This window comes from Octopus sinensis, linkage group LG10 (assembly GCF_006345805.1).
Source record: "Octopus sinensis linkage group LG10, ASM634580v1, whole genome shotgun sequence".
Lineage (NCBI taxonomy): Eukaryota > Metazoa > Mollusca > Cephalopoda > Octopoda > Octopodidae > Octopus > Octopus sinensis.
In genome coordinates, this window is record NC_043006.1 from 33,376,223 (window position 1) to 33,391,285 (window position 15,063).

Sequence of the window (15,063 nt, forward strand, 5' to 3'; positions counted from 1 at the left end):
GCATGGAAAAAATCCAACACAGAAATAAGAATTATAATAATGACCTGTTGCCTCAAAACTAAATAAAATGAAGCAGTGTTGAGACAATTACAAAGAGAACCCTAATTTCGAGTAAAAGAACTTAGAATTAATCATAAAAAAGAAATCAGCCATAATATTTTGACATAAGGTAATGAAAGTATGAAGAGAATTAAACTAAAAATGTGGGGGTGCACCAGTTAAAGAGAAGTTTTGAAATCAGTTGAGCAAAGAATTAAATTACCTCCCTTTTTCAAGGAATGCTTCAAGTCAAAATGAAAATGGTATGACAGAAGCAGAGATATTACTGTACGTGTTTCTAAATAGATCAGGGACGTTTTGGTACAGGTGATGTGGTGCTAACAATATGGCACCAAGAAAATTTACTTTCTACTTTACAAACTGCCATTTTTTTTTCTTTTGTACTAGCCAGGCAGAGAAACTTAAAAAGTTTAACCCTTTTCTGACCATATTCTTGTTGAGATGCTCTTTCAATTAATTTTAAATTTAACAAAGAATTTAGTAAAATAACTTAGTTATCATTAAGCTAGTATTAGGAACATAAAATGTGACTAAGGTTTGGTGAAAAATTTGGATTTAGAACTTTTGAAAACAAGAACATTAGAACTACAGAGCGAGAGGCAGTTTTAGCTGGGTTGGTATCGAAAGGGTTAAAGATGATCATAATTACCAACTAAAAAAAACCAAACACAGCTACATTTTTCAATCGACTAATATAATTAATCTTTTCTTTTATTAACTAATAATCTTTCACTGAGTATTTTTATGTCATGTAGTAGGAGATAACTTCATATCTTAATTATTGAATTTTCGTTTTCATATTCTTTCATTATGTTTTTCTCTCCCTCTCTTCCCATGTGTATGATGTGTTTGCATCTGCCTTCAAACATAGAATCGTCCATTACCAAAAATGCCATCACCAAAACAGCTGTATCAAAACGTCCACACCCACTCAATCAGCCTGTTCCATCTAAATGGAAAAAATCCAACACAGAAACAAGAATTATAATAATAACCTGCTGCCTCAAAACTAAATAAAATGAAGCAGTTTTGAGACAATTACAAAGAGAACCCTAATTTCGAGTAAAAGAACTCACAACCACATGAAAAAAACACAAGTTATCTTGTAAATAGTTAAAAATGGTTAACTAGCTTGAAAAAAATCAATTCCTTTTGAGATAATTATTATTATTATTGTTATTTATAAAGCATATGAAATTAAAGCTAACTGAAGATGTTAATACAGCACAGGAAAAGGAGGATATTCCCCCATGTGAATGCCACATCAAAAGCTGTTAACAAAAACCACAGAACCAACAACAATAAAAAGATAGGCATGGCTGTGTGGTAAGAAGTTTGCTTCCCAACCACAAGGTTCCAGGTTCACTTCCACATGGTTCCAGATTCACCTTGGGCAAGTGTCTTCTACAACAGCCTTGGGCTGACCAAAACTTTGTGAGTGGATTTAGAAGACAGAAAATGAAAGAAGCCCATTGTATGTGTGTGTGTTCACCACCACCACTTGACAACTGGTGTGGATGGGCTTACGTTTCTGTGACTTAGCAGTTAGGCAAAAGATACTGATACATAAGTACTAGGATTAAAAAATAAACTCATTTGACTGAAATTCTTCAAGGTGGTGCCCCAGCATGGCCGCAGTTTAATGACTGAAACAAGTGAAAGATTAAAAACAAAAACAAAAAAGAATACCAGTAATATTTTGATACTAAACAAGCCACAAAAACCTTATGAGAAACGGTCCAGACAAACAAAAACAATCTTTACTAGGGAAGCCATCCATGACCTACCTCTACAATTTATTAAGATGTAGGTTAAAATATGGAGTAATATTAAACCCGATACAAAATAATTGTTGCAATGGTTCTTTTCATATTAACCATATTTCTACAGAATTTCTCAAAAAATGTTTTCCTATGATTCTGACCAGAAATATAACCCTAGTCACCACCATCCCTATCATTTATTTGGGAGGGAGGGTATTTTTCCTAATTTGGTATAGAAAGGGGGAAACTAAATCTAAATATTGGTTTCAGATTTTGGTGCAAGGCCAGCAATTTCAGGAAAGTGGGTAAATTGATTACATTGACCTCAGTATACAACTGGTACTCATTTTATCAACCCCAGAAGGATAAAAGGCAAAGTCAACCTCAGCGGGATTTGAACTCAGAACGTGGAGAGAGACAAAACGTTGCTAAATATTTTGCCACACATGATAATGGTTCTACTAGCTTGCTGCCTTAATGGGTAGTATATTTTCAATAAATTGTCATATAAAAACCTCCAAAACCCACAGAATTTTCCATGTTAGCAAAAGCAAGAAAACAGGTCAAGGGGTCACAAATTGTACACACATTCATAGCCAATACATTTACTTTGTGTTTAACACCCTAACATTGTAACTGGCCAGATCTGGCCAATATATGCTACTTGCTTTACGTTCAAACTGGTCAGATCCAGCCTCTCACACCTATCCTACAATGCTATTCTGAAAATAAACTATCAAATCATAGAAAGTCCAAAGCTACGAGATAATGCACGATCAATTGAAAACATTATGAATAAATAAGATTTACATATCTGACAAAATAATCTGAATGCTAAAGGGTTGAAGATAAGAATAAAGCTGTTAATTATACTAATTGTGTCAATAATGATGATGATGATAATCATTTCTTCTCAATGGTCAAAACCACAAATTTATATGAGTGTGCAATGTTCATTTCTTTCTCAAGGGGTATTAGTGATGTGAGTGGAATGAATTGGGATTGAACCAAGAACCCGAACCACATTGCAGACTTGGATCAGAGGGAGGCTTACCTCCAGTTCAAAGGCACTCATCACAATGATATAAGAATAATAGCAAATGACAGTCAAATATAGCACAAAAGGATGGAATTAATTGGTATACATACGAACCCTGTCCATGCCCAACCCCCTCCCAGAATGACACAACACTCCAGGAACAAGCCAGCATAGTTATGGTGCTATACCTTTTCCCCTTTTTCGCATCACCAATGTCATATAGGTGGGACTTGAAGCTACAATACATAAAGCAAACTTCAGCTGTGATGAGGGGTTTCGTTTGTTTTTTGGGTTTTTTTTTTTTTTGTTTTTTAGAGATATGTGCATAAGCTAACAAAATAATTTACAAAATAATTTTAGAGTTTTACACAAGCAACTGGCATACCACTAGTAATGGGCTGCATGGAAAACATTACAATATCTGAGTTCCCAGCAAGATGCTAAGCGAGGCCAGGAACTGACCTCCTGCTAAGACCATCTTCAAAAGAATTAATTATATTAATAAATAGCTATTAAATTCTGTATGCGCTATAAAAATCAAAACCACAAGGAGAAATAGAACAAGAAATTAAAACTGACTTCACTGACTAAAATAAGATTCTCAACACTTAAAAATATAAACTAAAAAATTACTAAATACTATATATATATATATATATATATATATATATATATACAAGAGGAATAACCACCAAAGTGGATTCTTAATATGCTAAAGATAGATGTCAAATCGCCTTACCATGAAGAGTGTTCTCAAGAATATGTCAGCAAAATGCAAGGTGAGCATTCTGTGTCTAGTTCTGGAAATTGTGTTTTGTAAGCGACAGACTATGCTGATGAGTTTGCAGATATTTGCATTCGTAAATATTAACAAATGAAACCATGATACGTAGGTAATCATTTTTTACTTCATATATTTTCATTTGTCTTGCTCATTTTTACATTCTGGTGTTTTGCTGAAATTTTCTTGAGAACACACACTTCGTGGTAAGGTGATTTGACATCTATCTTTAGCATATTAGGAATCCACTTTGGTGGGTTATTCCTCTTAATTTGTATGTAATATAATTTTTAATCTTCGGATTTTTTAAATATGCTAAACCACTGGTTTTAATTGATTAATATCAATTTCTACCCTCATTATCTAATTTTTATATATATATATATATATATCCCTCATCTAATATATATATGTATATATATACATGTATCACATCTCTTAAAGAATTATATATATATATATTCATTACACAAAGATGTGCTATTGCTAAATACTAATAACAGTTTCTTAGAAGGAATCTGTAGGAAAGACAGAAAATATGTATGGAGAGATTTAGACAAGCAAAGAGACTACAGTAGATGCTGGGTCCTGATTTTACCAAGTTTGTTGAAAGAGGAAGAGGAGGAAGATGGAGGAGGGAAAGCAGTTCAAGCACGAGTTCTGGGAAAGTATGGAATATAATAAACAAGTCTAACAAGATGAAATAATTCCATTGGCCAAAATGGAAACAAAATATATACCAGCAGATAGAGACCAAAGAAATATTGAAGAAATATCTGACAAACAGCGAGTAAAATATGATATACAGACTAATAGAGTAGTGAACATTGACCAATAAATCATTGCTAGTAAGCAGTAAGTATTTGAGTCTAAACATGACTCCATTACTTCCTAGCAATCTCTGAAGAAGGAATTTTTATATTCCGAAATATTATATTAGACTATGAATAATTAAATTATTTATAACAGTTATTATGGTCCACTCTGCAATGTTGTGCCATTCCAAACACATTACATTTCACAAACAATACACAATGCACCCAGTGAACTACAATACCCTCTTATATATATATGTATATTTATATATATATAAACCATTATTATAGAGCATTTATAACAGCTGTAAGAGTGATTTTAATGATTTCAATAATTTATATTAAGATTTTTATAATTGTATTCTTATCTTATATGTATTGAATTATAATGTATATATGTATGTTATTAAGGTTCTCATTTTTGTTAAATAAATAAATAAGTCAACGTTCTAATATCCGAAAGCTGATGAACCAACTAAATTGTTTCTCTATTTTCTTATTTGTATTATATATATATATATATAAATGCTTTATAATCATGGTTTCAAATTTTGGCACAAGGTAATTGTTACTGAGGGTTGAGGAAAGTCGACTGTGTCTACACCAGAATTTGACTGGTAGTTATTTTATCGACCCTGAAAGGGTGAAAGGCAGAGTCAACCCAAGTGGAATTTGAACTCATTCCATAACAACAATAACTCGAAATAATTCGTAATGTAAAAGACACCTTTTTGCAGACCCATCAAATAAATATATATCAGTAAAGGATCAGAACAGAATAAAAGAGATGCGATTGTTTGCCTGAACAATGTAAGGGATCAGTAAAAATCAAACAAATTCATTGAATATAAGATAAAAAAAGAAAACAATCAGTAAAACTAAAGAGTGACTAACCAACAGAACGAAATCTCCTGAGAATTATAGATCAGTGGCCAGAAAACTAAGAAATTTACAAAAGAGACAATGACTCAAAATAAGTTATTGTCCTCATCTTATTAGCATTAATTAATTATTTTAGTAAATTAGTAAATTTTATATCGACCCTTTTGAAGTCAACTTCCCTTGGGTTATATCTGGTTCTATGATACAAATCTCTCGTTTTGCAGCAGATTTCAATCCAAACTTTACATCTTGACATTATGCCTTTTGCTATGTTCACACCATAAATATATTATTTCCCAGGGAAGTAAGGAAATGCAGAATAGCTGTGAAAACAGCTTCAAAGATCAGGTAAATACCCTTAGAAGAAGGGAAAATGTGGCCAGCAAACCACCAGAAAGAATCGAACCCTCTACCTCCGAAATTGTGGCTGACCACTCTGCACCATTATGCTAAGAGATCCCCGACCACTCTGTACCATTAAGCTAAGAAAACCCTTTTATTTTACTAAAATATTTCCAAATATTTTCTTATTTAATTAAAACCAACTGAGATAATCTTGTTGGAAATGTCTTAAAATGGTTAAACTATTATTCCATTTACTTATTCACCAAACTACTAAACTCTATAGTGAATGTAATGACCCAACAAATGTATTTTCACCCTATATTTTCATTTGAAACAAAAGAATGCACAATTTTTACATTCTCTACAAAATCAATAAATGTGGTAATCAACAGACTTTCTACCATTTCTACATTTATATGGCAGGATAAAGTTAGTCATCCTGAGATCCAGCCATGTCCGGCCCAAATATTCCATCTGATTTAAGTTCAAAGCAGCCAGATCCAGCCTCTCACACCTCACCGACAATGTTGTTCTAAAAATAAACACTTGGTCAGTGAAATCTTAAAGCTACTGGATGGGATGGGAATAAATGAGCATCACATTGGAGAGAATAATCTGAATGGTAAAGGGTCACAGAGCACAAACAGTTAACAAACCTTTCTAAAATAGGTACAAGGCCTGAAATTTGGGGGAGATGAGGGTTAGTTGATTACATCAACCCCCACTACTCAGCCGGTACTTATTTTATCGCCCACAAAAGGATGAAAGACAAAATCTACCTCAGCAGAATTTGAACTCAGAACGTAAAGACAAACAAAATGCTACTACACATTTCGTTCAGCATGCATTGGCCAACTCACTGCCTTCATACAAACAGTTAATAATGAAAACTGGGTTTATAAATTCAGTTCTACCAGGAATTCACTCCCTAGCTGCAGCATTCACCACAATATTCAAATATCTCAGAGAAAGAAAAATGCCACACACATAAGGAAAAAAAATATCAACAAAGCATTTACTTATTAGCCAAGAATGAAATAAAAACAACTTTAGAATGATGTGAAAGGATTAAACCCTTTCCTAAATCAGAGACCCCTATTCAGCCAGAGATTCTCTTCAAAGCCTATGATCAGGAGATGAAGTCAATGTCAGTGAACAATGATGATAACCTATCACAGTTACCATTTCCAGATACCCTGGTAACCCATTCCACAAGATAATATGGTGAAGCCCATAGACATAATAGGCATAACGTTCAGAGAGAATTTCAGTCATTTTTCACAGACACGTTTGCTAGTAATGTACACAAAACAAATGGAAATTATCTTCTATTTAATGTTACTAGCATTAAAGACAAAAGAACCAACAGTGAAATAAGTACTTGTTAACCAATCATCTAAATCAGTGATTCTCAACCAGGGTCCAGGTGACCCCTGGGGACCCATCTAAGATTTTGTTGCTAAAATTTATTTGCAATAAACTGGTTATGCTTCTACAATACACAAAACATTTCATAATATTTAATATTGAAAATATGATTGTTTTTTAAACATCGAATGGCTAAGAAGGGCTATCAAAGGGATCCATAGGCAAAAACTGGCTGAGAAACCCTGATCCTATATGGTCAATTAATAACACACGCTAAGATGCCTCTCTAAGGATGCTAAATGATAAAGTTTACATATGTTGTGTTGGGGCAAGTAGAAATAGTTACTTCTCAGAGTTGGCAAATGTGCACAACATATAAAGAAACAAACACAACCAACCAATGAAAGGAACTCGAGTTTATAACACAAGGGCTGGGGTGGGGCAGGGGGTCGTTACACTACTTGTAACCAGCACACTGCCGAGTGGATGCCGTTACTTACAATAAAATTCAACAAATGACAAATTATTAATGGAGCATGCAGTCAGACGACAGTATGAATGATTATTATTATTTATGTGCGTGTTTACGTTTGTTACATTAAAGATGAGTTTGAGCATATGTGTGTGTGTGTGTGTGTGTGTAAACTTAAATTTAAAAGAAAATATTTAAATAAAATACAGCATGCAGTCACAAAATATGTGAATGTAAAGAATATTTTACATACATATGGTGTGTGTATGTGTGTGTGTGTGTGTGTGTGTGAAGAAAGAAAACTAAATGAGACTTGAAGTTATGTCTTTTGCATGCAAGATATTCAATTAAGAATCATCATAAACCAAAAATTATTTTCAACTCAGAAGTATTAAAGAAAAAAAAACTGAAGGATAAAGATAAAAGAAAGAGGACAAAGTGAAGATGAAAGTAAAAGAATCAACACCGTATTGGCAATAAAGATCATAATATTTGGAAAAAAATCATTAATAATAATAATAATAATAATAAAAGTAAAAAAATTAAACTCAATATTGCTGAGTGATGGCAATAATAGAGCTTTATATTGAAACCACTTACCTGGATAACCATGTGGAGGAACACCTGGTCCACCGGCTCTCATCCCCATTGGTGGTGGTGGAGGCCCACCACTGCCCATCTGCGGTCCAGGGTATGGGGCTCGTGGTCCCTTCAAAATAAATTAAAAAACATTCTCCCACTAGACAGCCACAAGTAAGGTTGATTGAAGTTAGAAAGAGGTGTGTCTAAGTCACCTCTCAGCATACAACTGGGTTCTCTTCCAAAACTTAATATCAACTCAAAAAAACTTTCTGAGGTGAAAGATGATTGTAAAACAGATGAAAATAACTCCCAGAAATCTGCTGGGTGTTAACAAACTGGAGAAAAATACCCAGTATCATACAATACAATAATTTAATCAGGCTGAACCACTTGACTGTTAACCAAAAGTTTCTGACATCAAGCTAGCGATATTGGACTGACAGTAAATTCACTTAAGACCCAATACACACAACATATATATTCATTGAGGTACAAGAACGAAACCCAGTTGAGTGTCAAAATACATCTGGCAGCTGAAGAATAGTTGAAGCCCATCATAAAACGGATCATAGCCATAAGGGTGTTTTTGCATCAATTATAACAGATTCTTAATATTGACTTTTAGAATTGATATTAGAATCTCAATTCCTCTTATTCCAGCCTATTTCACTAGTTAACTTGTTGAAAATTTGTCATGGTTCCACCTCTTTTTTATCATCTTCTTCACTGCCATCTAGAAGGAATTACTAAATGTAGGAATGAAACTCAACTAAATTACCCTCTCCAAACTTCTGAAAAATATACTAAATCAGTTATTGATTAATCATTAGATTGTACAAATGACACCAACTATACTGACAGTGCAAGCACAAGCCGTGCAGGTGCTTACATCTGGCCCCAAAATAAAAACTGAAAATGTGTGTTCATAAAGAGAAAAATCTTTGAGATGTAAGTGGCACACACACACACTTAAAATGCTTGACCATCAATGAATCAATGCTTCTCTTTCCATTTTGGTAAAAGGAATACCTCTGGAAAACTTATTTTGAAAAATTTAAACCTAATTATGGTCACCCAGTCAAATATCCAGCCAGAAATCTGAGTTGATAATTTCAGATACAAATATAACAACCACAACACTGGGATCTAGCTAAAAAGAATAATATATATTTATACATAATAATCATTTGCTCTTTGTAAATTGAATTAAATCTCTTTCTTTCTTTCTTTCTCTCCCTCTCTCTCTCTCTCCACAAAGCAACATCAAGAATATGAAAGGCACAACAAAAACTACATTCTTCAAAAATCTTCCTTACCTCCAATAACCTTTGAAACAGAAACTGAAAGACTTAACATGTACACAGACACAACATATGTAACAGCATTAATAATAACAACAATAATAACAATAATCCTTTCTACTACAGGCACAAGGCCTGGAATTTTGAGGGGAGGGGAGAAGTTGATTACATCAACCCAAGACCTGAACTGGTGCATATTCTGTTGACCCCAAAAGGATGAAAAGCAAAGCTGACCTCAGTGAGATTTGAACTTGGATTAATAAAGACTGGAAAAAACGCTGCAAAGCATTTTGTCCACCACACTAATGATTAGTTTCGTTAGAGTGGTGAGATGGCAGAATCGTTACCACACCAGGGAAAAAGCTTAGCAGAGTTTCTTCTCACTTTACGTTGTGAGTTAAAATTCTGCTGGGATTCACTTTGCCGTTCATCCTTTCAGGGTCAATAAAATAAATACCAGTTAAACACTGGGGCTGACGTAATCGACTTATCCCCTCTCCAGAAATTGCTGGCCTTGTGCCACAATTTGAAATCAAAGATTGTGCAATAACAATGTCAATACCAGTTAATAACCGTACTAGGAAACATTAAATTGTAATGATTTTGGAATGCTACAGTTTGTTGCTACTCTCTTGGTCTCTCCACCAATAACACCAATAAATAGATACTTACCTCAATCTGCAATACGGCCAACTTTTAAATAAGATAAATGAAACACATATTGGCCTGATACAATTAAAATTATGCACAGACTGAAACCGGTAAGGTTAACAGAATGAATAAAAATCATGATAAACAAAAAGGTAAAATACAAATCGAAAATTGACAAGGGTTCCAGCTGATCCGACCAACAGAACAGCCTGCTCATGAAATTAATGTGCAAGTGGCTGAGCACTCCACAGACACGTGTACCCTTAACGTAGTCCTTAGGGACATTCAGTGTGGCACAGAATGTGACAAGGCTGGCCCTTTAAATTACAGGTACTACTCATTTTTGCAGGATGAGTAGACTAGAGCAATGAGAAATAAAGTGTCTTGCCCAAAAACACAATGTGACACCAGGTATTGAACTCACGAGCTTACGATCATGAACCAAATGCCCTAACCACTTAGCCATGTGCCTTCACTCCTTTCCAATACCTATTTTGTCAAAGTCCTTTATTTTAATGAAATTAAATTTCAATTGAATCCAGTCACCTGCACATTTACTCATGAATACTTGCATATTTTCGGAGTATACATAAAATACAATAATAAAATATCCATTTAAGTCTTTACTAATTAGAATATAACAAACAGAAAAGAAGAAAAGGTAAAAATGAAGAGTGTAACAGTTATGCCTTTTCTCAAAAAAAAAAAAAAAAAAAAAACATTAAATGCAATAAGATGCAATTCCAATTATAAATTAATTACTAAAATTTTAATGCAAATGATATTAGATATCATAAACAGCAAATGATTTGAGATAGAAAAGGCCGACAGACATAACTAAAAGAACTTAAACGATGCATTTATTACTTGCCATACCATCAAATTACCGATTCCACAGGAAGGTTTGGTATATTATTACTATAACTGTAATATGTTATCTGCACAAGATAATAATTTGTCAGCTACTTAGCACTAGCAAGTCAGGTTAGTCTACTAAATGTTCAACACAGCAAGGGGTCCTTCTTTGGTTTGATGGTTGCCTGGCAAATACGAGATAAGTAGTTCAAGTCCAGTGAGTGTGCATGTTGTTCCTTTTCTGTCTCAAATGGGTGTTTATGATATCAAATACCACAAGTCATTTCAGATGGGAATAGATCCAAAGTTGCAGAAAAGAATTTCAGAAACCCATATTCCAACTTTACTATTTCCTGTCACTGACCAAGTAATTCAGCCGTTTGACCAGCACCTAAAAAGATTCACTAAGCCCTTTAGCATTTAAACCAGCCATATCCAGCACAAATATTCTGGTTCATGTTCAGACCAGCTAGATCTGGTTTCTTACACCTACCCTATAATGTCAATCTAAAATATAAACAATTCCACCATGAAAATCTTGAAGCTGTAAGATAATCCATGATTAATTCAAAGCAATGTGAATTAATAAGTTTTACATTTGACAGAGGAATCTGGATGCTAAACAGTTATCTCTTCAGCATTTAGATTCCTCTGTCAATTGTAATATTTAATTTATTCACATTGTTTTGAAGTAATCATGCATTATCTTACAGCTTTGCAATTTTCATGATGAGATTATTTATATTTTAGAATGACAATGTAAGGTAGGTGTAAGAAGCCAGATTGGGCTGGTCTGAACATGAAACAAGTAAAAGATTTGGGCCAGATGTGGCCTGTTTAAATGGGGTTAAGCTGGTTTTTAAATGCACATACACACAATTCATTCGTTTAATTGCAATAGCTTGCCACAGTGTGAAACTTCACCCAAAAAGAAATTGATGAAGAAAACAATTCAGTTTGGAACTGTCACTGAAGATACTAATACAAAATGGTACCAACAATAATATAAGGTACTCTTATACTAATAAAAACATTTAGGTACCAGTGGAATATTCAAACTGCTTATATTCTAAAGTTTCAAAAGTTACACAGGTATTTAAAATTATGTACAACAAATAAAAATAATAAGAAGATTCAAAAAATAAACTTGCTATACAATACAAATATACATATCTGGAAAATTCATTGCAAACATTTTTGCCATGTATCATGAGAAAATTTGCTGTAAGAAATTTCACCGTATGGACAATGATAAAGTGCATTATATCAGAATCTTTTAAAATAAAAAGACAATGATAAAAGGTTTTATAAAAGCATTAAATAAGCAAGTCCTTATTCAACATCAGACATTAAAAAAACATGATACGGTCATCTAAAACTTGAAAATTCCAAGCAATGCTGCACAAATAATGTACTTTTTGCTGTGGATTGTATTGAAGCATTTGTCTCGAATGTTCTACATTAATATCACTATACTTGTCCTTTGTTTTTTGTTTGTTTTTTTATAGCAAATTTTGCTACACCAAAATTTCTTACAGCAAAATTTCCAGTAACGTCAAATATATACTTTAGAAAAAAAATTGAACGAAAGGTAATACATGGCTTGAGTCTCTCCGTAATTACTTGACAGAATTCTTAAAATGAACATTAGTAGATAATTAATTGCATTTGAAGAATCACATTGACCACGTGACCAAACAAAATAATGAAGATCAAACCAAAGTGATACCAAAATATATTATACTATTAAACTAGATTGTACAATAGAGCATGTCCAAAATGCTGGGTCTATGTTATTTAAAGGCTTCTAGCAAATATTTTAGCTATCTTCAAGGATAACTTACAGTTCTTTAAGACCACCATTGATTCTAAACAAATCCTATAGTCAATCACAAACTTTGTTTCTATACTCTTTAATCAACCATTTCCTTCTTTTATATTTTTTTAAACCTTTCCTTCTGCCATCTTGGTCAAGTACCAAGGGTGTTGTGAAATAGGGTAGGAATATAGGGAAAATGTAAATTATATTACATTTATGGTACCCTGTTACAATACCTAAAAACTTTCAGTTCAAATTCTATAAAATCAGCTCAGAATTTTAATAAAATGGGAACCAACAAAACATATTTAAACTGAGTAGAGATACACCAAGGAACTTTCACCAAAGTTTGGTTGAGTGCATTGGCATAACATCGATAACTGTTTAATTTGGATTTAAAGCAACTCAAAAGTATAAATCCTTCAAGAAAGTTGAGTTCCATAACAGACAGCTGACACTTGCAGCGTATCTATCACATTCAACTCTACACCTGTTTTCATATACCTAGCTACTAAGTATTCATCTTTACCCCATTTACAACTGAGAATTATCAGTTTGTAAAGACAAGACTAAGCTGACATAGAACCTTTTACTCTAGGGATGTTACACTTCTCAATGCAAACATTAAGACTGGAAAGTGGCTAAGACCAATTATATTCTTATAACTAAATTATTAATTAATTTTGTTGTCTCATAGATAAAACTAATTTATCTACTTGATTTTCTGTATTTAATATTTGTGCCCCAGTATCAAGTCAAATTCTAGTGTAGATACCATGCAACTGCACATGATAACAATAAAGGAATTGTTCAGTTTTAAGTGTGAAATGCTGTTAAAATGAATTACCATGAGCCTGTAGCTGACATAGGAATAATTTAACAGAATGAGAAATTGAATAGCTAATTAAAAGTTGGTTTTAGATCAAAGCAATTGACATGTTAATACCATTAACTAAACTAAACACCAGTTACATTCACTAGAGTAGTTGACAATGTAAATGGTAACTGGTTGTTTATTAAGGAAAAATATACTTGCTCCAACAATTTGCACACAGCCATCAGTAGCCAGCTAAATTAGTTATTTTAATTTGATGGTACCTTTTCATTACTGATTTCAAATTTTGGCACAAGGCCAGCAATTTTGGGGGTGGGCATAAGTCAGTTACACTGACTCCAGTGTTCAACTGGTACTTATTTAATTAACTCCAAAAGGATGCAAAGCAAAGTTGACCTTGGTGGAATTTGATCTGTGAACATACAGCCTCAAGAACAGTGACAGAACCTCTTCATTATTAGCAAGTAACATAAGTCATGTGACTAACATAACACCACCTCCTGTTTGCAGATACTTTGACAATTGCAGAGAAATGAAAAAAAAAACAAAAAAACACTTGAATGATTGAAACCATATCAATGCTAAGCCATATTCTTTTTGATTCTTTGAGTTCAATAGCCATACCTTCTTGATATAGTACAATAGAATTCAACAAAACCATTCTGAACAAACTGTCTTCATTGCATATACACTAAGAATCTCCAGTTGTTAACAATTGAAAAACTCTTTAGATATTATGATGGTAGATACTGTAGTAAAAATGGTAGGGCAGTAGCTATGACATTTTGCAGGGCACCTAAGATTGGTGGCTGAAAATGGAAGACATTATGTTTTGTGGGCGACTGGGGACCTGGTACTTATTAGCCTTTGTATAATATTCCCAAATTGGTTTTAATCTTTTGTCCTTTTCTTAGTTTGAAAAAAGTACCAGCTTCAATGAACAGTGGTTTATATATTGAAGATAAGATGGCACAAAACTGAACAATAAAGACAGATATTTCACCATTTTCTTTCACAAAATGATACAGACACATTAACATAAGCAAGCAATGCAGGCATATTAAGAATAAAGCCATGCTTTCTAATCAATAATTTTAAATTTACAAGGCAAATGGAAAATATCTTAATATAACCTTCAGAAACACTATTTTAAATATTAGCAAAATACAAGACAATAGCAACTATGGTTGATAAAACTCAACTACAAAGAACTAAACAGCCAAAGTAACATCAACAGTTTATAGACACCATAAATGAAACACACACACATCCCTGTTTTTTTTTTCACTTAATGTGTTTTCTGTGATTGAGATTTGAACATGAAAAAAAGAAATATATATATATTCTTTTATTATTATTATTATTCTCATCCAAGATGGAGATTGAGTACCAATGTGGTACTCATCTCCATGGGGCAGGCTTGGTAATTGCTGGGCTTGTTAACCCACAAATAAAGAATATTTATCCAACAATGCAGTGTTGACTACTCAGTCTC

The 15,063-nt window shown here is 33.2% G+C and overlaps 1 protein-coding gene across 50 annotated transcripts in view; it reads right to left on the reverse strand.

The window, feature by feature from the left end:
- LOC115216480 (SWI/SNF-related matrix-associated actin-dependent regulator of chromatin subfamily D member 1) overlaps positions 1-15,063 on the reverse strand; it is a 93,659-nt gene that overhangs the window by 43,076 nt on the left and 35,520 nt on the right. For 16 of the 50 annotated variants that reach the window (XM_036506496.1, XM_029785850.2, XM_036506502.1 and 13 more), the window contains 3 exons: positions 10,081-10,101; positions 8,126-8,237; positions 3,051-3,098 (listed from right to left, as the gene is read on the reverse strand). In XM_036506496.1, the coding sequence (XP_036362389.1) occupies positions 3,051-3,098; positions 8,126-8,237; positions 10,081-10,101 (181 nt within the window). The remainder of the gene's footprint in view (positions 1-3,050; positions 3,099-8,125; positions 8,238-10,080; positions 10,102-15,063) is intronic. The other 34 variants (XM_036506508.1, XM_036506507.1, XM_036506500.1 and 31 more) reach the window with 5 other exon arrangements.